This window comes from Labrus mixtus, chromosome 14, assembly GCF_963584025.1.
Source record: "Labrus mixtus chromosome 14, fLabMix1.1, whole genome shotgun sequence".
In the NCBI taxonomy this organism is placed as follows: Eukaryota; Metazoa; Chordata; class Actinopteri; order Labriformes; family Labridae; genus Labrus; species Labrus mixtus.
This window is the reverse complement of record NC_083625.1, coordinates 19,289,337-19,316,558: the sequence shown is the minus strand read 5'-3', so window position 1 is coordinate 19,316,558 and position 27,222 is coordinate 19,289,337. Positions and strand designations below refer to the sequence as shown.

General features: G+C 40.1%; 1 protein-coding gene across 4 annotated transcripts in view; it reads right to left on the bottom strand.

The window, feature by feature from the left end:
- gabra3 (gamma-aminobutyric acid type A receptor subunit alpha3) overlaps nucleotides 1-27,222 on the bottom strand; it is an 86,399-nt gene that overhangs the window by 38,788 nt on the left and 20,389 nt on the right. For all 4 annotated transcript variants that reach the window (XM_061055647.1, XM_061055649.1, XM_061055650.1 and 1 more), the window contains exons 2-3: nucleotides 18,667-18,788; nucleotides 13,475-13,542 (exon numbers count right to left, since the gene is read on the bottom strand). In XM_061055647.1, the coding sequence (XP_060911630.1) occupies nucleotides 13,475-13,542; nucleotides 18,667-18,788 (190 nt within the window). The remainder of the gene's footprint in view (nucleotides 1-13,474; nucleotides 13,543-18,666; nucleotides 18,789-27,222) is intronic.

The window sequence follows — 27,222 nt, the reverse complement described above, 5'->3', positions numbered from 1 at the left end:
TCAGAAAATGGGGGGCGCACACTAACCACTAGGTCACCGGCGCCCATACAGAAAACTTTTTCACTTCCTTTTCTCCTGCCACTTTTCTTCTCCGTTGGCGTTTTTGGCAGAACTTTTTCTGGTATACTGGACTGATTAGGATACAGCGCCGCCACCACTTTGGCGTATTCCTGTACTTGCAGTTAGTAATGACACATTCATCAAGTGCTTTGCTTTTAAAACATTCTTCTTCACAAAAACTCCCATCAGACATGGACGGGTTCTGGGTGCGATATGAACTAAACTGGAGGAATATCTGTGAAGTTTTGTGCATGAAGCACACGATATCAGATCAGCTCTTATAGTTAAATGGTAAACGGACTTGAGCTTGTACAGCGCTCTAGTCTTCTGACTTCTCAAAGCACTTTTGATGTCATGGTTGGGTTGGTATGTCACACCAGCCCATTTACACACTGATGGTAGAGTATGCTGGGATGTAAAGTATCCATCAGATCAAGTGTCTTGCCCAAGGACACATCTTAGGGATCGAACCCCTAACCCTGTGGTTGAGAGACGACCAACTCTACCAACTGAGCCACAGCCGCCCGTGAACCAGGTTAGTGGTTATAAGAAGTGACAACACATAACATCAACTATGTTTTTTAGGACACAAGTTATTGCATTTCTTCTTGTTATGAACGAGAGAATAACTTTTACAGATGATCAGTGCTGACGAGGAATTATGTCAGTGTTGCGGAGGAGAGTTGAGGTTTATATTCAGCAGCTAGCCTTCCCTTCCTGAGGCCAGTATCACTCTACAGAACTCGTTGTAATCTATATGGTGACCAGGACACTTTCTGTTTGAACAGTCAGTAAAAGAACAAAAGCAAGTACCCTCTTTGAAAACCTGAGGGAGTGAAGTTTGACTTCAGTCTTAAAAACATGGAAAGAGCTGTCTGACATTTATCGGTGAAGCAATGAAGCTGTCCCAAAATACAGCAAACACTTACATTGAATTTTTTTTTTTAAATGCATTACTTTTCTAAGTATGTGCTGGCTTTATAACTGTATATAATAAACACAGTATTTATGAATACCTCCTACAAACCCACTTCAAATAACCTCAACCATCCTCTTAAGAGGTCATTTGATCTGATTTTACAGGTTTTGTTTGTGTGAATATCTGATTTAAAATATATCACATCTGCGAATATAAAAGCTGATTTTCCCTTTCCAAAATCTATCAATAAAACGTGTCTGCGGGCACACTAACACACACCCGACGCTGAGTCATGGAAATTTGAATATCTCCCCCCTCTAACTTATCTTCTAGTGTTCTTATTTTTCTACACAACAGTGTGTCTCTATTAGCTGACTGCTTTGACAAGTTTGATTTAGTGCCCCTGACAGGATTTGATATTGTGGGACGAAGCTAATTTATTGTGCAGAATAGTTATGTGTGATGCATGCGGTGATGTCTGCTTTTTGACAGTACACAGCAGACCAGAGGTAACACTCTGATTAACCAGTGAGCTGATGAAACCCACTGCTTCCTGAAGCCTGTGTATCCATCTGAACTGGCTGCTCTGAACTTCACACCGTGGGCATTACACTGATTAGCAAAAGATTTGATTAATGTCTTAATTACTAATCCATCCTGCTCTCCAGGTGTCAATTATTCTCTCTCGCTCCGCTTCTTGTGAGCTGCTCACCTTTCCCTGCTGAGAGCCTAACTTGTGTGAGACTCGCAATGAGCTGTGAATCCCACACCAACTCCAATTATCTTCAGATTTAACCAGCTTCCTCTGTAGCTCTGAGGCAAAAAAAAACAACAACTTTGAGCACTTCAGTATGCAACACTTCAGATACTCAGATTTTGTTCCACAAACATGATCACACTGGAACCAGAGAGGGGGTAAACAACTGAAGGATATGCAGCGTCGAACATGCCTGTAAAACATGGAGCATGTGTAAAAGTCCTCATCAAAGATGCTTCACTAAATGATGTTTATTGTGAGCAGCTCTCAGCGACAAAGAGAGGCTGATATTAAAGATGGAAATGAGGAACATAATTCTGTGAAAGTGTAGAAGTGAGTCCTTCAAGTGCAATCTTATCTTCTCCAATATGTTTCTGTGGGCTCATTTTAAACGGGTTTTGTTTAGTGTCCATGAAAATAAATATTGTTGCGTGGATTATATTTACCAGCAGCAAGAACAAAATTCTACCTGCTTATACCCCGCTGAAATTCTCAGAAGTTAATCCGGATGGATAACAGTGGAACAAAAACTCCAGACTCGCATGCCTGAGGTCAGGATCTGGGTCTTCCACCTTTATTGGTAACTCTTAACGGTGTGTTTACAACACCTATTTCAGTCAAATTATAACTTCCCTGTTACTTCCTGTCATGTGCTGATTGCTTTCATGTGATGCAACAAAGCTAGGCTGCAAGGTACACATGCGCCATATAATTGGGCGGCTGCGGCTCAGTGGTTGCCTGTGAACCCGGAAGGTCCCGGGTTTGATCCCCAGCTCTTGCAGCCAAATGTCCGATGTGTCCTTGAGCAAGACCCTTAACCCCAAATTGTGCCCGCTGCTTCGTTGTTATATGAACGTGTGTGATAGGGATTAGTTACTTCTGATGGTCACTTTACATAGCGACCTCTACCAGCAATGTGTGAATGGGTCGGTGTGACCTGCTGTGTATAAGCGCTTTGAGTAGTCAGAGGATTAGACAAGCGCTTTACAAGTTTAAGTCCATTTACCGTTGCTATTAATATTAACTGAGAAAAGTTTGGCCCTGAAGCTGGTCTGACATAAATCTTTAATAAAACTTGTTCTTTGTGTTCACAAACCATAACGTAGCAACATTAACAAGAGCACTCAATCACACAGCTCAGACACACTCTTGACTTAGTTTTTTTGAAAACGGCAGTTTTGAACACAGGTAGGTCAGAAAAGAAGAGGTCAAGGTTACTCAAAATCAGCACGAAGCAAGAACACAAACACTAGAAAGAAAGACACTAAGGTACTAAGACAAACTGTGAAAGAGGAGACACACCCTTACAATAACAGAGAGGGTTTAATGATGAGGGGCAGGTGCAACAATTCTGTGGGGTTTACAACAAACTATGGTGTATCTGATATTGTGTAATGACATAGGTCAAAAACACCAGGTCTTAATGTGCCACGTTTTTACTCCAGCATGCTTTTTTTGTTGCCTATACTGAACCCCAATCCTCTGTGCAGCGTAAAAAAAAAAGTGACATCAGTTGTCAAACTTGGCCGATTACATTGTGAACCACTAAGGCAACTTATTTTTTCTTCAAAAGTGTTCTAATCCAGAATGTAATGCAGAGGATGTATAGTCAAAAGAGTGGAGGCTAAATATAATACTGGAGCAGTATGTCACAAAGATGTGTACAGCAGAGCAGACACGTTTGAAAAGAACAGCTGCTATTGTTGTGAAAAGAAAACGTGTGATTCAGAATGCAAGTGGAATCACACAGGCAGCAGACGCACAAAAGGAAGGGAGCAAGTAAAGTGTCTTCAACAAGAGCGGCGGAGAGTCACAGAAACTACAGGGAACGAATGAATTATGTAACAATGATGAACAACTTAAGGAGCAAGGGGACGTTACGGGGACACGGTGAAAAAAGTCTGTAAAACCTGAACCTAAGCTTACACCTTCCCAAACAAGTTCCCAGACCTACAAAATTCTTCTTAATGGAGCTGTCAGTCAACAAAATTGATGTTATATTCAAACAAGACGGCTTCCTCCTGGAAAAATGTTGATTAAAGCGAGGAAGGCAATGCTACTTTGAGTGGACAGCAAAAATGAAAGTAAGAAATCTTAAGCTGATAGATGTGATAAACAATGAGGTCTCTGCACCTAAGTCTCACTCAAGCTCCCATCAACACTATTGCTTCCACATAATCCACATTAATCCTCAAGTTTTTAAACAAGCTCACTATAATTAATCAAAGATCCTGTGACTACAGTCGAGTGGGAAATTGGACCTTGGCACAAAGACAAACATACCACCCGCTGTCTGTGCCTTTAATGAGGTGTCATTAAGCAACTCAAACTGTGTTAAATGACATATATTTGATTTATCTGTGGAATGATTCTTAACAGCCTGTCCTAACAGCATGCGAGGACGAGCGAGCGTCAGCATGATTCTATTGCTTCCTATTGGAGTGTCCTAACTGCCCGCAAGTGACACAGCGCGAAGCTGCTTGACACGGCGCCTATTTTTTCCCCCCGGCGCCCCGTTTCTATTTTCCTCTCTTTCGCACGCGTAGACGAAGAACGAGGAAAGGATGGCGTTCTACAAGGCACTCACATTCGCTTTCCTCACTCCACAGTGCTTTTTAGCTTGTTGTACAAAGTGATAGATAGTGGTTCATAAATGATATCCACATCTATGATTGAAACGATGCCCTCGGACTCGTGTCAGCAACATTTAATCCAACCTATTTTTCAGTTCACCGCAAGTCGTTTATTGACGGCTCCTGAGTTTTGTGATTTGAGTCAACAGCTTGTAAATACAGAAGCACCACACTTCAGTTTGTCCACCTTCAATACATGTGCTCTAGAGTTCATTTTGTTTGCAAGGGGAAACTGAAATTCACATTTAACGGATGCAGTGTGGACAGCCAGGGATATACAGTATAACGCTCAGGTGCTGTGAGGACACGGTGTAAGGAGAAAAACTGTGTTGTGTTGAAATGTGCGCCTATGCATACTTCCATCCTTTGTCTGCTTTAAACTGCCTGAAAATATGCAAAAAAAAATATTCATCTTTCTTTAGTGGACTTGAAATAATAATGTACAAAACAAAACAAACAAATCCCTTTCTTCCTTTAAATTCGCAAAATAACGATCATTTTATTTCTTCATCTTATTCAGTTCATAGGCTGACAACCGTCACTTTTAGCAGACAGTGTTGTCAGGGTTACATAATGTAAGGAGAAATGTTTGCCTACAAACTAACGTAGACTCAGACACTGGAGAATGTTGAGGGTCCCACGAGCAAACACTAACATTGGGAAAACACCCTTTACCTTTTGTGCTGCACATACCTGGAATACATTACAAAACACATTCAAACTCAATACAATGGTTGCCATGGGTCAACTTAAAAAACCTGGTCTCAAATCACTGTATTCATGAGCGTAAAGTTATTAACTGTAGTTTCCTGCTTTGCCGCTTATTCTTCTTATGATCTATGTACTTTGTTGTTTTTGTCTTTGAATTGTACTCTCTTCATCTTTGTAAGTGAGGCCTTGCCCTCAATGACTTCTCAAGAATAAATAAAGGTAAAATGAAAATGAAATGAAATTTGTACCGTAACAACTTGGAAAGAAATCCTGTTAGTATGAAGGCTATCCGAGGAGTATTTCTACGACTGAATAAAAAGAACTGAAACACAGAATACATCAGTAAAAAGAATGCTTCTTGAAGAGACGCCTTGTCTTCAGCATCACAGTGTAGTGGGTTTATAACTTGAATCAAGTTTAGATCCTTAGTGGATTTTAGCTGATGTTGTTTACATGGAACCTGACAAACCTTGTTATTAACATCCCGCACTATCCCGACAGCATTCTTGGAACCCACTGCCAATTGTCTAACATCCATAAAACCTCTGGTAGGGATGATTAACCAAACTTTCTGTGGCTTCCTGTGTAGCCAGTAATAGAAGGCTTTGGCTTAGACCTCCATTTTTGTGCATTGCTATTATTGATAGTCCGACTACCTACAGTACTTAAACAGTGCTCAGTCAACAAATATACACGTCCCGTCATCATTTAAACCTTTGCCCCTTCTGCACACAAAGAATAATTTCCTTCTCTATATTAATCTTTGGATACAATTTATATATTCTCATGCAATGAATGCAGAAGGGTCGTCTTCTAAGAGGTAGTAATTCATGTGTTAAAACTCTGTCTGTGCTTTTACAAAAACAGATTACACAAAGTCTGTACCTGCTTTGTTTTCAAGTTGTTCCTGTCCTGCACATCAATCATGTTGAGAGACTAAGGAACAGGATGACCTCTATAGCAAATTGAAAAAAACAATCAAGCCTTCTTTTAAGAGAGGACGGTCTTTTTCAGACAGATATAAAATGATGGTCAACAGGGCTTTAATTGGTCTTGCAAGTTTCTGAAAAAAGGTCATGATGATTGAAGCAAAATCCTGAAGAACACACACCTATCTGTTCTGTTCAAAAGATGTTGAGCAGCTCAGTAGAGCAGCATTTTTCAACAAACTACTCATACAGCGGTGTGCTTACAATCTCAAGTAGAGAAATATTTTCTCCCACAGATTGTGAAACCCTGTTGGGATCAGACTGTCTCTGACATCTTTGTCAAAGCGAGCTCCAGCGCAGTACCTGTGACAGCCTCAATCCCTCCCCAATCCATCAGAGCAAATCTGTCAAATCCCACCATGAAACGGGTAAATGTGCCATGACAGTGCATACATGTGAATGAGACGTGTAGACAGAAAAAGGATGAAGGGGAAAGAAAAACAGCACGGACAAAAAAAAAATAAGCGGAAGGCTTGAGTCAAAACACACCCACCTACTTATCCGAGATCAGCATCAAGATCATAAACCCACATTCAGGCTCTAGGTGTGACACGCCGCAGAAATCTGCCGAGGGTAGACACAACTCTGAACAGCGTGCCTTGTTATTGGCCTAATATCTGAGTTTCTCTCTGGCTGTGCTTTTAAATAAATCCCTCCTGTTGCGATAGTCGGACAGTAAATGCAGATGTGGCGTCTCAAGGTCCAAGTAAAGGCTGAATGAGCTGCCCTCAGGGTGAGACAGAAACAGACATTTCTGGGACACTTGATGTAACAGAGAGGGGTAATTGGACCACTGGATATACAAGACACAAGAGTATGAGATGCCCTGGGTAAAGAGCATGCTCTGTCTAGGAACATCTCGATTAAAACGGTTTCTTCAAGCATTTCTGCTTCACATTTTAAGCCGCGCTTGCGGCATGGCCTCAGGGACGGCAGTGACGGACAGTTAGAGTGAGATATTCCAACAATGGATGGATTCTCATGAAATCCAGAGGATAGCTTTCGTGATCCCCTGACTTCCTTTCACAAATCCAGCGAAATATCTGCAAATCAACATGATGGGCTATTACAAATCTTTGCAAACATTCATGTTTGTCAAGCAATGTATCCTCCTGACTATCGTGATCCCCTGACTTTCCTCTGGAGCCGCTAACAGGATCATTTTTGTGGTTCTTACTTAAATACTGCATCTGAATAGCTATTGGTTGGATTGAATTCCTTTTGTGAACACAATTATTCATCATCAGGGGAACAAGTGTGTAATTTATAATCAACAGAAGGTAGAATGTGCAATTTTTGATCCAGTAGATGTCGCCCTTGAGCACTCATGCCGTTGCTCAAGGGCGATCTCTGGGGGTGGCAGAGAGAACTCCCATGATTCCCCGCTAGCCTCAACATCATCTTTTGTTACTGTCATATTGATTGAGAGCCCCCTGGTGGCGGAATCTACATATTGTATCTTTAATGTGCCATCAGAGTTAATGGAATAAACAGCTTCTTTTTTTTTTATGAACATATTTTATAAGATTTCGGAACACTTAACAATACAGTGAAATCCTACAAATTTGCAATTAATCCACCCATCCAACCCCTCCCCCTCCCCCTGCCACCCCACCCCCACAATGACAATTCCACGAATAAGACACAGCAATTAAAGCAATAATAATAAAAATAAATTAAATAATAAGAGGTACATTGGTGCAAAATCAATAATACAGACAAGAAATAATAGCATAAATAATAATAGAGTAAATATTATACTAGCACTTACAATTAAAATAAATAAATAAAATAATAACAATAATATAATTAGTTCAATTATTTTAATAAACAGCTTTACTTGGGGAAGTTAGAGGAAAGTTAGGTTGAAGATTTTGCAGACTTTACATCATATCCACAGAAATGTGTTGGACGAGTAAAAGTTGAGTTGATGATTTGGGCACTTTAATTTAAATTCACATTTTTCACATTTGGTGCCCACATTTAGTGTGTATCAGGGTTAGGAATTCCCAAATTGGGACCCTCTGAAGAGCACTTTAATGCAGAATAATGTGTAAATGTCCAAATTATGCAGGCTAAACATCATGGCAGTACTATTTTGTTAAAGAAATATCAGCTTGCTTGAAGCAGAATTTATTACTGCTCTGCCTGACTATTAAAGAACTGTTAGTGAAGCTGGAGACTCTCAGTTTTGTTTGTAACATCAAAAAACATTACAATGTTAAATAAGTACTTCAACAAATAGTCAAACATGTTTAATTCAAGGTGGCCTGCAGGTAATGTGTTGAATGTGAACAAGTAAGAAAACAAAACCTTTTCCTAAGAGTCTTTCCAGACTGTGCATTAGAGCTTCCTTACTTCAGTGAAGTGCACAACACCAGGTTCAATCCGGTGCCATCTCAGTGCTCCCCTTCCACACAGCAATATACTTATCTCCATCCTCTAATCCTTCAATGTCGCTCCATTTAATCCACAACACAAGCCTTAAAAAAGTCTTCATGTCTCTTTACAACTTCAAACTGACTAATTAATGCTTAAAAAATCTGTGTAGATAACTGCTTTTGACTTTCATTCCCACATTGGCATAAGAGCTGGTATATTCACCAAATGAGTGTGTTTTAAAATATTCAACTAGAAAAGGTGAATCTGGATTCAATTCCCTGCATTGTATTAACAGCAATGGTAGAATTTATGAAGAGGTGTATTTACTTATTTAGAGAAAGGTTACTTAATTAGGTTGTTGAAGGCATCTAGAGGGAAGTGATCAGCCTGTACTCAACAAGGAAGAAAGGTTTAAGATGCTTTTTATGTCCTTAGCAGACGACATACAAGAGCATTCAGAACATTTTCCCCACTTCACTTTTAAGACTAGACAACTTCCCAAAAGAATGTGTTAAACTCTGGTGAATTACCTCCACTACAGAACCTTCCTTTGGTGAACACATGAAGGATATATCTTAAGAAGCCTCATTCCACCTTTGAAATACCTCCAGGATCGGTGCTTTTCCTCTGCTTTAACTTGACCTAGAAAAGTGGTCCGTGCTTTTGTTTCCAAGAGCAGTTAACTGCAGAGCTCAATACTCTGAGACTGCCCTGCTCCGTACTCAGTAACCAATCCGACTCATTCTAAACTCTGCAGTGAAACTCATGAACCAGAAAACGCGATCGCACGACCCTGACCTACTGTAGACAAGCCTTTACTGGGTCAGAGTACCGGAATGTAGTGTCCTCAAAGCCACATGCATCAGTTCATGTTATTCTCTAAACTCGATGGAAAACAGAGCCATCCAGTGGGTGCGCTCCCTTTATAGAAACAAGCAGATTTCAGTAATTCAGACCGCTCATTTTTAGAGTCCAGGGACAAAGACCTACTTATTTAGTGCAGCCTACTATCCACATTTTGCTCACTGTACTGTATTATCACCAGCCTTCCCATTATCCCAGAGCTCCCAGTGATGATCTGTGACCACAAATGTGTTCCTGTGGAGATCATGCAACCACATACAACAGCTGTGCAACAAATTCTACCTTATCCCATTTAGTAAAACTGGTCGGATGAAGTTATTCAACACTATAAATACAAGGAGCACATGCCTATTTGCTTTTTGTACAGTGTGAGGATGTAACAATGAACCAAATAGCACAAAATGGCTTTTTTAAAGAAAAACGAGTATACTGTAAATGCTACTTTTCACATATCCACATCTTATTAAACAATGTTTCAAACCAAAGCTCGCAAAATAATAGCTTGAAATAGAGATATCTACAAATTCTTACAAAGACAACATTAGACAACTTATGCAAATCACAGACAAGTTTGTAATCTGATTTCATGGAAATGCATGAATTTAAGGACATTCCAACCAGTTTTAAAAACATGATCGTGGGTTGTCTGTTGCACAGTGTGATGCATTCTTCCTGAAGCTAAAGCCTGATCACCTCATGGGGCTACACTGTTTGAAATCTTGAAGGAAATGCTAGAAGCTTTGCTGCAGTGCTCATGTGAATACAGAGACAGAAAACCCAGTGTTGCCGGAGCCCATAATCATCAGTAATGATAAGTAAAATTCTGACATTATCTAACACTGACTAAGCGATGCAGGGATTAAAAGAAAAATCCCCATGTTGACACTCTCTTTCCAGAAAAATGTACTCTTCAAACCATGGCAGCTGCTGTACGTTCATGGATAACAAGTTAAGGTGGTAGTGTGTGTGGACAGCAGGTTCTTTGTCTCTGACAGCAGACAGAAAACACCTGCCGTGACCTCACTAACTTTACCTCAGATCAAAACATCTCCACAAGTGGGGTGCTACAGTGCTACACTGCCCTGTGCCATTGATTCATGATGTTGCCAAGTGCAGCGTGTGAAGGGAATAAAAGATTGGGCCCAGAATTGAGCCCTGAGAGACCATGAAGGTGATATCTGCTGCAGAAGATAAAGCACTGTCTATTGTGATAAAGTAAGGGAGCTAACACTATCTCCTAATGCTGGTTCAACACACTGTGGTCAGCATGGTGTATCTTCAAGAGTGCAAAGATGGTCTTGTAAAAGCAGAGGTGGCTTGAGAAATTCCCTGTATCTGGGCTTTCGAGGCAAGTTGAGTTGCAGTTTACAACCTTCAGTGTTTGCCAAAGAATGACTTGGTCTTTGATGGACAATACATTGATAAATATATGGAAGACCCTGAAATCGAAAACAACAGCACAAGAAGGCTTCATTCAACAGGAGAGTTTACACAACAACCATTAACAGGGGAACTGATTTAAGTCCTTGGGCATCTTTTTTTGGGTTTCATTTAGCATCTCTTTATAGGCCTTGTTGTTTTTCTGTCTCTAGTAATACAATAATCTATAGATGATACATGAAAGCCAAGTATGTCTTCCTGTCAGGCCTGTCAGATTCAAGGAAAGCCTTATGCAATCTCCCAGTGTTTTTTTTTTGTCTTGAGTTGTACTTTCAAGTATACTGTTTTAACAAACAAACAAAGCCAACACTGACAGATACATCCAAGTATCTCTCTATGAAAATTCTTATTTTGGCTGTCCAAACCTAAAAATCCTAAAAACATCAGAATGAGAATCAGAAATAGTTTATTAATCCCAGGGGGAAATTTGTTAAAAAACATCAACAATTCATGATTAAAAGGAGAAAATAGTCACCTGGTTAAATGATTCATCAAGGTAATGTAGGATTCAATTTAATGTGTGTATAAGTATGTATTGTATTTCAATTTTTTTTCTTAAATGTACATTTTGTTTTAACTTAATTTGGACACTAGGTGGTGATAATCGACAGTGTGGTTTAATTGGTCAGGTGGTATAATCAGGTGTTTATAGGTCATGCCGACCAGGAAGTTGGTTAGCGTAGATAGTAGGATGGGACACACCGTTCTAACCGTATAAACATAAACGAACAATTACAGTCTGGGCAACAATCATTCATCATCATATCATCATCACGGTTTGTCTGCGCCATCTTTTACAATAAACAACAACTTAATTTCTTTATTTTTTGGATACACGTTAAAGACCATTCCTTACACCTATGCAGGTGATTTTAAAGGAAGACGTGCACGTTGGATAGTCACTACAGGTCATTTTATGCAAACTCTTAACCTCACCATACTATTAGGCTCCTTGTGTTTCTGTATGTATATAAAATACAGAATGATGAGCAGCGGATCAGCATCAGAGCTACACAAGACATTTAAATTTCAAAGTCGGCCACATGACAACTTCATTCAGTTTTCTAAATTAATTATATTTCATATTTTCACTTTAGTTAATATGCAAAGTTACATTGCATGGAGAATTGATACCTTTAGTTAAATAATCAAACTACTTTGTGAGCCTGTAAAAACTTGGAAATGGTAAAAGCTCATAAGTCTCAGTAACACAGCAAGTTTACCTTTTATATCTACAAAACATATATTATGGTTTCTCAACATGATGAGCAGACTCAACAAGTTATTGATTGACTGAAGACTTCTATTTGATCTGCACATTCTCTACTAATGTTATTTATTATGTCATTCACATATACTGTAGTTTCTAGCCTACATGTACTTGTACTAAATCAAAAACACTCTCAGATGAAGGTTAAAACTATTAGTTGTGAACACTCGTTGATTTTGAGCCTGGCAAAGTTGAAACTAAAGACTTGTTACAGTATAAAGCAGCTCCATTGTGAGACCAAAAAAAAAAACCTCAAATCAAATTCCCTCAGACCTCTCTTATCCTACGTCACACAGGCTGTCGAGCCAGCTCATTGCTGAGCTGGAGAAACAACCCTGGTGCTCGCGGCGCTCAATTAGAGCTGCATGATCAAATATGTCAAATGGCGCATGAGGTCTCAAGACAAAGCATGAGCCATCTCCAGTATCTGCTGTTTAAAGGAGGTCAGCCAGGGCACGCAATGGAATTCTTTTTACAATAGTACAGTTTCAAAATACTTGGACTGATGACTACTTGTCTGTAAATGTTCTGTAAATGTTATTTTAATAAGATGTCATGATATGCAGTAAGGTCATCATGGCCCTAATGGCTATTACCTTTAAATTAGATTGTTGATTATTTCAACTGACATAAGGGGGCGGCAGTAGCTCAGTCTGTAGGGACTTGGGTTGGGAACCGAATGGTCACTGGTTCAAGTCCTGTTGCGGACCAAATCTGGTAATCTGGTAGCTGGAGAGGTGCCAGTTCACTTCCTGAGCACTGCCGACATGCCCCTGAGCAAGGCACCGAACCCCCCTCCTCCAGCTCAGGAGCACTCGCCTTGGGCAGCACCCTCACCCTGACATCTGTCTATTAGTGTCAGGATCCTGTTTGTGCATGTGTGTGTATTTCAGTTTGAAGCATGTCTCAATACCAGAGTGGAAAATTGAATTTCCCCTTTTAATCTTCTTCTTTAAGTATTGCCTTTCCCTGCGCTAAATGTTTTATTGTCTTTTCCAGCTTAGCTACAAAAACCAGTTAACAATCTATATATGCACATTAAAATAAGACTTAATTGAAGGTGCTGCATGCATGAAGAAAAGTAAAATGTGTCGACAGATAATTGAGTTTCAAGTTTCATGGACCAACAGTCTGGAAGTCAGCGAAGGAGAAACATCAAGTGGACAGGTAGAAGGCCTCCTGCAGAGAGCAGCTTCCTCCGAGTGAAACAGGAATATTGGTTTCAAAGAGCTGTCGCCTGTCAGACTGTGGCCACAGAGGGAAAAAAAAAAAAGAACAAGCGTTTTCTTTGGTTTTGGTTTTGTGGTTACCACGTTTTCCTACCCCGGCTCAATGAAAGGACTTTGTTTTTAAAATAACTTGCGTAAACACAGAAGCCTGAGGTTTTATAACTCATCGAGAGTTATTAAAACTGAGGAGGAAGAAAAGGAAAAAAGAAGACACACTCACCATGTCTGTATCTGACACGGGCCCAAAACTGGTCACGTAGATGTTCGTCCTCACTTCTGTCACGCTCTCTGAGGGAAGAGACGACAAGAAGCAGAAGACATCATGATGCAGTCTGTACACAAGACAGCTTTGCTGCAACCTCGCTCTTTGTTAAGCTGATTGTTTGTGTACATGACGGTGAAGTCTGCCTGTTGGCATTTAGCTAAGCCTCTTTACAGCAACAATTCAACAGTAATCAAGAGTTAGAGCAACACTTCAAACTGAGGGGAAAGTGTGGATTTATTCATGCTCACAGGACAATTTGTGCCCTTCTGGACAGCCTAATACCCAGAGATCTGCTGTCTGTATGCATCATTTTGTCAACACCACGTCAGCTTTGGAATGCCACAGATTGCAGGTTTAGAACATAATGCGATACTGTTTGATATTTGGTAAAAGGGAGACTCTGGCATTATCAGACAGCATTTATTATAGCCCTCCAAAAAATATTCAGCCAAGGACTTTTTTTTTTATTTGAACAACTATTTAGGTCTGAAAATGTTGCTGTGTGCAGCTTCACAGATGCTCTTGGAAGTCTTTAGTTCTGTAAAAGTACCATTTGTTTGGCTGCAGCTCGTTTTGTCCACAACAGCATAAACTCTGCTTTGGGCCAGACCCAAGTCTGTATCTTTGGAGAGAAGACATCCCTTTTGACCCAAAATAATTTGAGTTAGCCTGCCCCAAAAACATTAACAGCCCCTGAGGGAATACTGGCTCAGGAATAAAATTCAGCAGCTCAGCATTAAGGATGTGTGTTTGTGTGTGTGTGTGTGTTATCCAAATAATGGGCACACTTTGCCGCTATTACACAATTCTCTGCATGCATTATAATCTCATTAGACAGGATGTAGTCTTTTGTGTTTGTCCAGTGGAGCTTTCTGCTCTGCATATTCCGGGGTCAATTCAGTTCTTTATAAATACTTGATATAATTCCCATACAATAAAAAAAAGTATGTATTATTAGCCGTGGACGACATGACTAAAAATGTCATTATTACGATAAAAATCAGACGATATCGATAATTATCACAATAAATGTTCAATCATTATTAAGCTCAGGTTTAAAGGGTGATTTTTACTCGTCACTGAAAGTTGAATAAGCCAGCTGGTGAATTGTGGTTTAACCATTCTTTAGTGTCAGAAAATTGACAAACTCTGCTTGAACAGAGGAACATTTCACAACCATTATAAGCACAGTGCACAGTGCTGGAAAACACTGATCTGACAGTTTGCTGTTGGGCAATAACACTGACTGGCCCGCTGCTTACTGAGGGTCCACTAACTCTTGTTTGGGACGTTTGGTCATCTGTGATCTAACGTGGTGATATTGTTTCAAATGGTGGAAAAGGTTTGTGGCGTTTCCCGTTTTAGCTGCACTTGTCTTCGGCACAGTTAACAGAGCATGTTACTTACATGTTTTTTCTGTTTGTTCTTGTCGACAATGTTTTCTCCCTGCTTTGAGCTGGTAGGCTCAGCGTTTTCTTTTATGTCACTATCGCTCATTTCGGCTGTCTTTCCATTCTGCTCCAAACGTCTGTAAGCCCGCCTACCCATATCCCTGCAACATGATTGGCTGTTCGTCGTCTTTTTCTTCTACCCTTTAATGTCGGTTGGCAACTAGCTTCTTCTATCAACTTCTGTAATCTATAAAACTTTATGGAACATTTGTTTTATTTATTGAGAAAAATTAGATTTTATCGCCCAAGCCCATGTATTATTACATGTTATGTTACCATACAAACACAATTCTTGCTTTAAATCTGACGCAAAGTTTAAGAAATGATGCTATATTCTGTAAAGATTATCAATGGATCATCATGCTAAGAGGTCATTAGTTTAGTTTGTTAGGATGTCCATTAGCTGCAGCTATTCTTTCTGGGTTCCACAACATCCTTTTCAGTGACTATGTCATGACATCTTATCCTTCAAATCAACATTACACTCTTTAACAGGACAATATAGCAACTTACTGTACATCATAGCACATAACATTAAAACAATAACAGACAAAACATTATCACAGTTACACAATAAGAACAGCTCCTGGCAACAAAGATGATAAGATGTGTTCAAAGTGACATCCCCAGTGATGGGTAGTCTGTTAACCTACTGACAATGAAGATTACTACATTAAATGTATATAATGTAAACTAAGACAAAAATATGAATTGTGAAGATTAATGGACACATAGGAGAAAGCAGGATGTAATGCACAGAAAGAATGTGAAATAATGGACAAACCTCACCTATATATATATATATATATATATATATATATATATACATAAAAACACAAGTAAAGGAAATGAAAGAAATGAAAGAAAACAAGGAGAAGAACAAGTTGGACCAACAAAAGCGACATCCAGTCAATAGAATCAAATTGACAAATACAGAACTGGTTAGTCAGAGTTTTTAATTGTGATGTTATTCATGGCCTGTTGAATAATTGGTCCCAATGACTTGAGGATCTGAGTGTAGCTTTAAGACAGGAGCAGAAAGTAGAGACAGATCAAATGTTGCCCTCCTCACTGTGGGCTGAATCAGCTCCTCTGCCCTGAAGGTGTAAGGCAGACTACTGGCCCATCGGTGAGACAAATAGCTGCTCCCAGCGGTGCAACAACCTGAGACTGATGAGGCTTTTCTCAAAAGTGAATAGACCGTCGGCTCTAACTGTGTCCCAGATCTAAGCGGCCACCCACAGGTAAAGTTTCCAATCCTTTGGCAAAGGGCCCCCATGAGAGCAGAGATCCACTTCCACATTAATCATTCCTGCGACACAAATAGCTCGCACAAATACGTGATTATCACAACACCCAGTCAGCAGTTTGCATGGCAGCCATAGGCGAGGGTGCAGAATGAGTCGCCCTGTTTTTGTTTACAACAATGCACTGGAGCATAGGGCAGAGCTAATAGAGGCTGCTGGAAATGAAAATAAATGTCCTCCAATTTCTATCCAGTCTGAGACGGTCCCATGTGACGACTTTCTACTGAGACTTTAGGGTGTGACTGGCCAGCTTGTTTATTTACGTGCACAATTAAAACATGCTGTCCTTCAAAAAAGTTTGACATATTACAAAAAAATGACAAATAAACTCTCATTTTATTAGTCTTACTTACATTGTGTAAAGACAGATTAAGCATTATCTGGTCTCTTGAAAACAAGATATACTATTTTATTGTGATATAAAGACAAAAGAGGACCATTACCTCCACCAAGAAAATGTAATTTTGGTGTCATTTGTCTGTTAGCAATATTAAGTTGACAATAAATTCCTGTATTTTTTAGAAAATTGGTGGACATGTGTTACATGAGCCAAGGAAGGACCAAATTAATTTTAGAGGAGCTCTGCCTATGACAAAGGGAATTTGTGTGGTCCAAGTAACATACTAAAAAAAAAAACATCAGCCACCTCAAACCTCACTGTAGAAATAAATTCACAGCTGAAATGATCATGACCCTTCACCTTGGCACAATGCTAATTTGAATTATTCTTCTTTAGGCTTTTGAAATAGATATAGCCATACAGTGAAGTGGTTGTGCAGGTAGATTTTCATTTTATAGGAAACAGATTAATGTCCATGGTGAAGGTCTGCACTCTCTGATCAGCATTGAGCTTTATCATATTTTGAAAAAAAAGGATAATTTAAAATGTGGTCATCCTGCTATTATACAAACAAACACATTGAAAATTGAATAAATGAAACAGTTCTAAAAGAAAAGCTTTCATAAAAATTGCATGAAGTCTATCCCAAAGTGCATATAATGGTATAATTGAAAGTAAACAAGTGCTCTCCCACCCATATTTTAAACTTTAAAATCACTGTCTTTTCATCCAAATCTAGCTGTACCTGTGCAGTTTCTCTCGTGTGTCCATTGGCCTGTCCAGCCATTCAACTCTGTTGAGCCTGCTGGAATAGCCTGCTCTGTTTCACTGCAGCTCACAGGTCTGCACACTCACATACACTGCACTACAAACAGAAGCCATTATGAGTAGTTCAGGTCTCTCCGTCTCCTTGCCCTTGGAGAGATGAAGCTCTGCCGCTCACAGGCAGAATCTGACATTAACGTCTTGTGCCTGCTTCGTCTCTCTGGTTGCTGTCTTGGAGTCCTGGTCATGCAGCCTGGTGGGTCTGAGGCCTGGTAGCCTCGCTCATGGCTGCAGCAGCGTTCAGCAGAGCAGAAAGGAGCGTTCCAGCTGGCTGACTGAGGAACGGCAGAGCCTGCTTGAGCATTTGTGCTCGCTGTTGTGCAGTTTGCTGTCCTTGGGGGGGGCAATATTTGGATGAAAAGGCATCAATTAGTGGGCTTTCCACTGACATATGTGCTGATTTGCCATTTGGGCTTGATTGAACAAAGACTTCCACTCAGGGGAAGTCAGATTTCTGCACACAGTGGCCTGACATCAGTGATCCTGGTGTCAGTATGCCCAATATATGGCTGCTTGTAGCAGTAAAAATGTTTACAGAGAGAGAGTGAGTGACTTTCAATTCATGAGGTCTAGATTTTCCACCACGCATAAACATTCAGCCAAACCAGGTGGAGCCTGTTCATTATTACTGTACCTGTCAATCAAAATATAATGATAATCCTGTTTTTTATCTACCTGTGTATCTGAAGAATTAGCAGCTAATGTATGCAGCTAGATTCAAGAAAAACAAACATATAAAGACATCAAACATAAATGAAAGTCAAAAATAATAATGAGAAGTGATTTTTACAAAATAATTTGCTGCTTGTGTGGATTATGACACCCCCTGTGGACAAAGCTTGTGTGTTTGCTGATTGTGTCCTGAACGTGCCGTGTTTTCTGGAGAAATGTGGCCTCCTGCTCTCTGAAACAGTCAAATGTATCACCTCGAGAAAAAAGACTGTTCTGGCAGAGTTTCGTTGATCGTATCATCTGACACCTATCCCCCAGCCAGCGCTTTGGACATAGAAAGTATCTATATTTTTTTATAAATTCCATAGAGGAAGAGAGCATGAGGTAGACATGCATCATAGGGTCACAGCAGGACTCTAACCTATCGACTCATCGAGGATGAGAGACTGTGTACACGGGGCGCCTGTGCCAAAACAGCTCCCCAACGATAACAGTGTTGAAGTGTCTGTACCTGTCTGAAATTTTTCAAAGACAAATGGAAGCGCTACTTACCTCCTAGCCCAGGACGTAGCCTGTTGTCGTATCCATCCAACAGCCTGTCAAGGATTTCGGTGAAAATGGTGATATTGTCTTTAGTATCATCTGGCAACGGCTCTCTGTGCCCAACTACTGCCCTGCAGGAGGAGACAGAAAGACAGAGAGAGAGAGAGGGAGAGGGCTGGAGTCAAAAGATTGAAAACATATACAATGTAAAAAAAAAACCTTTGATAAATTGTTGAACTGAATCACTGAGACTCAGATACATCAGTGGTGTAAAATCCAGCTGTTTGTAACTAAGCTGTATTCTCACAGTGAACATTCAGTACATTTAAACTATTTTCTCAGGTCAATGGAAACTGATGATTTATTTACTAAAACATTACACCAGCTTTCAATCCAGCTGAATGATTTAATAAAGATTTTTATCTCATGATTTTGAATAGTTCCATCAGTGTAGTTGTCCATGGCCATCCCTCCAGTGATTCTGGTTCTGCTCGAGGTTTCTGCCTGTTAAAAGAAATGTCTTCACTGCTGATTCAAGTGCTGCTCATAATGGATTCATGTTGGGTTGATGTAATTAATACACCAAAGATTATACTCTAGTCCTCTTTATGTGAAGTGTCACAGCTTCTGTTATGATTTGGCAATATAAAAAAATGGTTATTTGATTGAAATGTACTTCTAATTGGAGATAAACACAAAATACATGTTTGTTTTGGTATGAACTTTGTACAGGTTTAGTTGTGCATGATAAATCAATTTGGCCTTGACCTTGATATTGTGAATAGGTTAAAGAGTTAATGCTGTTGAATGCTGAACAATTCTAATTGACTTACTGTATGGACTGTCACTATATAGTGAGGTCACCTGTGAGGTCCATTCATTTATGTATCTTTTTTAAGATACATTCCTGGCATTGGATTTATTAATTCTAGATTGATAGTGCTGGCTTCTCATTCGGCGACCTGTTCGTCTGTTGAATTGTTGTTACTGACATTTGAATGTAGCTGAATGCTGCTGTGACTGTGTTTGTTTCCTTTATGTTGTCTTTGCTTCTTTCAATGGCTGTGAAACTGAATTGCCATTCTGGGATAAATAAAGTTGTCTGAATCTGAATCTGAAGAGTTATATTATTGGAAAATTTAAAAAGAAAATCCCTACTAATGTATTTAATATAATTCAACACCGTGAGTAGAGATAATGTATCTGCCTTTCTAAAAATATATTGTATGTCACGTTGTCTTAATGGTTTTACTCCATGAAGGAGCTACTCTGCATTACGGCTGTATGTTTCCCTATGCTGTGTGTTCCTTCTCCACTTCCTGTTGTCTCCAGCCCAGGTGAAGCCACTAATTGAATAACGAGGCACACCTGGCCTCAGTGCTTAAAAGGCCAGTGCTGGCTGCAGGGAAAGAGGCATTTTGAGGAGGCATTTGAAGTTGGGACTGCTGTGCCTCTCAGTCAGGGATTGGCTGTTGTGTTTGTGTTTTATGGATCTTTGTTATCATGTTATCATGTTGATAATAAATCCCGTCATTTTGGCTTGGGTAAGGTGTTTTAAGTATTTTAATTGGGTCAATGTAGGGCCGCCTTATGGCGGGGCGTAACAATAGTTTCATGACATAAATCATCGTATACCAGCCGCTGCTTTTTAATTTCCATGGCCCACAATCCTCTGCAGAACAATATTGTGGTAAGATGAAAAGGCCACTATACTGTAGGTGGAACAGTGATGAGTTAATGAGTACGTCTTTAATTAAACCTAAATCCCCCAGAGGAGGCGCCCTATAATATCCAAGTAACCCCCATCAACAAGCACTTCCTGTCTCCATGCACGATCACACACGTTCACAGCATGTTACTGCTGGGTAAGAATGAATCTTTAAGGCTCCAAGATTTTTCCTTCATTTTATTTTAGTCAACCTTGATTTTTTCCAGAAATATAAATAGGGACCCTGATCAAGACAAGAGCATAAAAAAACAGACCATAACAAGCAGAAATCACATCCAAAACTGAATCAGCAGCATTGAACAGGAACATGTGCATTAAGTGGTCAAATAATCCTATACCCTGTTTTTTTTTTTACCTTCCATGCTGATAAAACAATCTATTTTAAGACCCTGTAGCTCCTGTAGCTGAGTTTGAGGAGTTACAGAACTACAGAACGTGTCCATGTGACCAAAGGTTACAGCTTCAGAGAGTTCAAGAATTCAGTTAGAATAAAACAAATAAGAAGGCAGTTGGCCTTTACAACTGTAGGATGGAAGATTCAATACAAATTGTTCTTTAAGATACAATCAAGTGTTTGAAAACCAAACCAGAACCAAACTGCAAGACTTCGTGGTACCCTAAGTCAAAACTGTCAGTAAAGATGACAATCAGCATCTCATATTGATATGAACATACAACCACAGTTCATTAGAGTTACAATACTGCGTGACTATGTTCTTTGTCCTCACACTGACAGAAACCCAAATCACCCTATTGCATTCAATCAAGTCAGTATTTAAAGTCGAACTTAAGCCTGGTACACACTACACGATTTTTGATAACGTGAGAGACCCCGAACATGACAACAGTCCTGACTGATTAACAGTTCAGATTGCATCGTGTGTGGTGTGCAACGAGACGATCAACTCGGCACACCACACACTAACCGATTCATTCGCCGACAACCAGAGTCTCGACTATCTCAAAGTGTCATCTCGCGCGGTCAGACATGATTTAGGAGTAAACAAACATGACGTGTGAGCTAAATGTGGCTAGCTGTTAGCTGGTAGATCCATTACGGTAAACATTTTCTTTTCTTGTCAGTTGGATTGTGGTTTGTTTTACAGGACACGTTGTAATATAACTCGTGTTGTTGCCACAAATCAACAAGTTGGTCTTGAATTCATGACATCCATTTAACTTTATGCTTCGCGATTGCTGTTGTTGCCATGGTAGTGTGTGTTGTGCTTCCTGCTTCAGTCAGCTTGCTTCCCTATTGGCCATCGTTCCGTTCCAGGTGACAATTCACAGAGTCCGTGCTCAGCCGTCCTCGGTGTTCTCCCCACACCACAGGATTTCAAATCGGGGCGGTCCCGATCGTCTTCCGGGCAGATCGGGGAGGTTAAAATCACTCTTACTACACCTCACACCACAGGAGAGTCTGGCAAGATAATCTTTGGAACATCAGATAGTCGGGCCTTTGCTGACTTTTGTTGGAAGGGGGGAATCGGGCCCAAAATCGGCCCATTTCATTTTGTTTAGTTGAAATCAACAAGTCTAACATAGTTTACTAAGATTCCTCTGGACAATATTAAAAACAGCTCATTGTAGTTAATCACACCCCATGTGGATAAAAAACAAGTATATGTCATGGTATCAACAGCAAAAAAATAACTTTGTGTTAATGAAATCTTTACATTAATCACTGATATAAGTTATAGATAAAATAGGACCCAAAACGAACCCTTTTCGAAATCATTTTGTATATTCAAAAAGTTTGAACGTAGACTTGGACAAGTTGCCTTAATGTTAGTCAACCTCTGTAAAAAAACAGAGTGATAATCAGTGTTAAGCTTCTTAAAGGGGAGTCTACTTTAAAAAGAATATCTTCCTTTACTCGTTTGACTTTCTGATAATTAAAGCAACAACATGTAGGGATTTGGTTTGGTGTGTAACTTCACTGTCTTAAGACAGTGTGGTTAACGCCCACCCCTCTTAGACAAAGTGCATCAGTTGGTCCGAAGCTGGCAACAACATTGAGAGAAGCTAAATAACCATGTCGACTAAGAGGTTACAGTAATGTTACCAGATTTTGGACAAATATGAATCTGCAAGTTTTCAGCGTGTTGTTTGCAAACTATTTGGATGTGGAGCGTGCGGATGAGTAGTCAACTGTTGCCATGATATCTATGACGAAGTCGCTCTCCTTTTCTCTTCTTAGCATCATCCGTAACCTTCCTCTTCCTCTTCACCTCAGCCATTATATCAAACCGCACACATACAGGCTGACTGGCTCCTTTTTATAACTGAAGGCTTGTGTGTGAACTAGTGCCGTAAAGCCCTACCTACTTCTTGCGAGATGACTGCCAAAGTTACATACTTCAGGAAACAGGTGATCAGTCCACACTGTGGGCATGGAGGAGACGCCATTTTCCAAGTTGAAAGTTATTGTGCTATTCAATCGACCTTTGTACCTGCTGCTTAAAGGTGGAAAAGTTGCATTATAGTGTGTATATGAGCTACAACCCCATCCATTAACACACTAAACAGACAAAGGTCACTACATGCTCACTACTGAGCATTTCTAAATGACATGCCTACCTGCTCTTAACAGTAAAAACAGCTTCATTTTGAGATATTTAGGAAAATGACTTCAGTCGAGCTAAGTGGCTATTACATGTGCATGTGTGGGTGATTGATAAATATCAATTATGCATCTCGACTCCTCCGCGTTCAGCTGTGTACGGTGTAATAAACAAGAACATCGAGATTTCAAAAAAAAGAAAGGAGAGAAAAAAAAGGGTTTACGGTTGACTTCTGCAAGTATTGAATGACTTAGTTTTAAGAATGATCAATATCACTCAGGTATTCTGTCATCTTTCTTCTTGAGTATTGCTGATTTTGTTTTGGCTGTAACTACGCTGTGACCCTGCAGTTGTGTGGAGAATTACTTGAGATGTGAGCAGACTGATGTCAAGTTACCTGTTGAAATGATTATAGACTGACGGTGTTTGGTTGAACTGTAAAAAGGCGCACCAGTAGCTCCATTTTTGATGGAGGAGCTTCCAGTGCATGTCAAGTTGAACAGAGCAGATCTACCCGGACAGGAAGATAGGCCTGGAAACGCATAGAGGGCACATTCAATTTCAAAATATAACACCATCTAAAAATTCTTAATTGTTTATCCCATTACTATGTCAACCTTAAGTCAAAACAGGCACTGATTGAGCAGTATGTGGTTCTCTTTGTTCCCAGGTTATCTTCTAATTCTCCTGGGATCTTGTGAACTTGTGAATTCAGCTCCTCCAATGCTGCGCTTCAGAAACTGATCCAGTAAGGTAGGAGTCTTCAGAGAGACCAAAGCCACATCACCCCACATGCTGTGGGGTCTCATTGTAACTGGTGAGTTTTTCTTTTGCATCAAACACAAGAGTTGCAGCGTTTCATATTTCAGGTCATTTGCTTAAGATTGCATGTCCTGTGATGTGACTATTGCACGTGCACACGTCGCAAATGTGATCGTCAAACGATTTATGGTGCAGCCCTATACATTACTGTGATTGACCAACCAGAGTCAAGGATTCAACACAACCACATGTATCTTCCCTGAGAACCCCAGCTAATCGCCCCATTCTATTTTAGGATCATTCTTAATATTGTACAACATAGATTGTTACCTTACTTTACTTTATTTCAAGTCACTTAGCTTTTTTTTTAACCTGTGTACTGAAGTGTCCTTTTTTTAATATTAACCATGCTAACTCTGGGAGAAAAAAAGAAACATTTAAACCCCTTTCAATCGTGCATTGCACTCCTGAAAATCTCCGACATTGTCTTGTGACATTGTTCATTTTTGAACACAAGAAAAAGTCCTTGTACTTGTTGTGATGACACACAAACAGTCGCCATGATGGATGACTCGTCCCAGAGCAACACCAGACACTGATTCTCCAGCTGTGCTCCAGGTGCACTTGCACAAGAAGTTTCTAAAAAAACAAAAGAAAGAAAGAAATAAGAAAGGGCCTTAATGTCCTGAAATCTCCTTGAAAATGTCAGGAGTTCATGTCTGGGCTTTGGTGGGCTGAGACAGCAGCTGTTAGTTGTGTAAAATCAACAAGAGAGCAGCCTTACAGATTAAAAAAGTTAAATAACAGCATCAGTGGTACAGTGAAAATACTGACAGCTTCTGGGAACTGAAGATGCTTTGTACTTTTCCTATCTTCAGTTAGACTTGATACTCCAGGAGAATTTGCTGCTCTATAAAGATGCACTGAAATCTCCAGAATAGACTCCATAGAGTCCTGATTATTAGCCAGGTGATGTCAGATATTTTCTACTCTGCACTCCGCTGAGACTGAGCTTTTTAACACTAAGCTCATGATTTGCACCTCATTGAGCGGGGCACAGTCTGATATATTCTGCTTGTCAAACGGGTACCTAACTGTATAATTAAGCTCTGCCAAATAATGTGGTAAAATATGACAGCGGAACAGTGTACTCGTAAGTATTTGGAGAGGAATATACACTTCTGGCTCTTCATTCAAGCACCTTATCAGAAAGTGACAGTCGTGCATGTTTGAGGCAACTCAAAAACACCAAATACAAAAAGCTTTTGAAAGTGCTTTGTGTTTAACTGCGATAGGTAATATTTCACTTCGCATGAAACGTATATCAAACAAAAAAGCCTCGCTGGCCTCTGCCACAGCACCAGTGCTAACTCAAAAATTAATGAGAAACCTTTAGTCCCTGGGAAACGGTCCCCACAATGTCTGCTGCACGCGAAAATATCCACTTCACAAAAACAAAGCACTTGTGTGTTGTGTAGCATCTGTGTGCTTTAACTTAAGCGTGCACACACACACACACTGACTGACACTCTTACATATGCCTGCACACACACGCACGCAAACACACGTGTTAACATCTTCCTGTATCAGGCAGCTGTTTGAATTCCCTGATGAGGACAAAGAAATGGGCCATTCCGACTGAATTTGACATCTTTTTTTTGTTAAAACACACATTTTATATTCATGCAGACGCTTGTTTGACTTGCTCAGTCCCCTTTCATTATTCACTCCGTCTCCACACCCACATATAAATACCAAATAAGAGATAAAAAGGAAGACTGGAACCGTCATTATAAACCTGAACTCTTCACACAGAGAAATAACATTTAAAGGGAACAAACTCTGCGTCAACAGTCAACGATTTTGAATGTTTTTTTCTGAATGTAACCTAAGGGAGAGTGTTGTGTAATGAGCGGAAAAGGTAACAACCCTGCCACTTTCCAGTATCTGCTGTCATTTCAGTTTTAACACATCCTGCGTTTATAAAATATTGATTTTGGTCATGGGTTTAACTTATAAATATCGTACATTTTTAATATCTGCAGTCTTGTTGCATTATTCTCTGTGGGCTCTGTGAAGTTGAAGTCTGAGGGTTAAAAGTGAATAGTGAGTATTTGATCATGCTATCAGTCATATTTACCCATGCTGTATGAGGCTGCAGAACTGTGCAGCTAACAGTCCTTAAAATCGTATTTGTGAGAGTGTGCAGTGTTAAAAAAAAAGGGGGGGGGGAGTATTGATTCACCACAAAGTCGCACATGCTTGAAAAAAGGTTTAGATGTTGTTGTTTACATTCAAGCACAGTTTGAGCTATTATAACATTAATAATACAACACCTGCAGGGTTCCTGTTGTTGAGCACGCTGCCTCACTGTGAGCTTCTGAATGTGTTCCTGACACACTTACTGTAAATGGAGTGTTAATCAATAATGCTAGTACTGTTTATTCCCTGCTATTACAAGTCATAATGCCATCTGAAAAAGGTCTATTGGGGGATGGAGTGTGGCTCCACTTCAACCTGGGCAGAGGTTTAATAAATCAGATTAGGAACACCTGAGTGGTATGCATTGGAATTTTTGCAGTTACTTTAAGGGGACAATTTTTTAAACATTTAATTGCAATTGTATGATATATATGTGCAGGTGTATGTATGGTTGATTCCCACCCTACACCACGGGAGATGCCGGTCAGCATTGCCCCCTGCAATGAGAGACTTGTTTCAGTGCTAGCATGGAAGCTTTAGGCATGGTCACTTGTATTTCCTGATTTTAGCTACATTTGAACAAACTCCGTCCCAAGAACCACGGTTGGTGGAAGTGTGTGCTATACTAGAAATGTTTCAGTGTATTACTTAGCCACATCATTTTAGCACTTTCTCGCAGACGCACCACAGTGTGTTCCTCTACCTACAGCGCATTGATCAGCTGTTTGGGTCTGCAGGTTTTAAAAGCGATGACTAATGCAACCAAACTGAAAGGGATCAATTTTTTACAGTGACTTTGGCATGCTGTGCACTGTGGATACAAGAGGATACAACTTTGTGAACTGGAGTAGAAGGAGGAAGAAATGATGCAGATGGAGAACCAACAGGTCAGAAAGACGGAGGAGGGAAACTTCTGCAGTAACTGGAGCACAGGAGAGATCCCCAGTTACCGATGTGTTGTAGGTTAGTAAACTGATCTCATGACCAAGAACCCAGGGAGCTGCTGAAACAGTACTTTAGGACCTTTTATATGGGCGTCTTACATATTACAGCACTCTAGATCACCTCACCCTCGGACAGAGGAACACATACGTGTTGTGTCCACGATGTTCTCAGTCCCAAAGACTAATCTAAAAAAAAGTGTCGGCTGTTATCAAATTAGTGAACTTCTTAATCAGAACACAAAGTGAACCGATCGCTGCGAACGGTGAGGCTGCGTGTCCGCCGCCTGCAAACTGTAAACCAGCATGCAACGCTGATGACTTCACTGGAAATGTCTGAGTGATGCTCAGGGCAGATGCTCAGTTC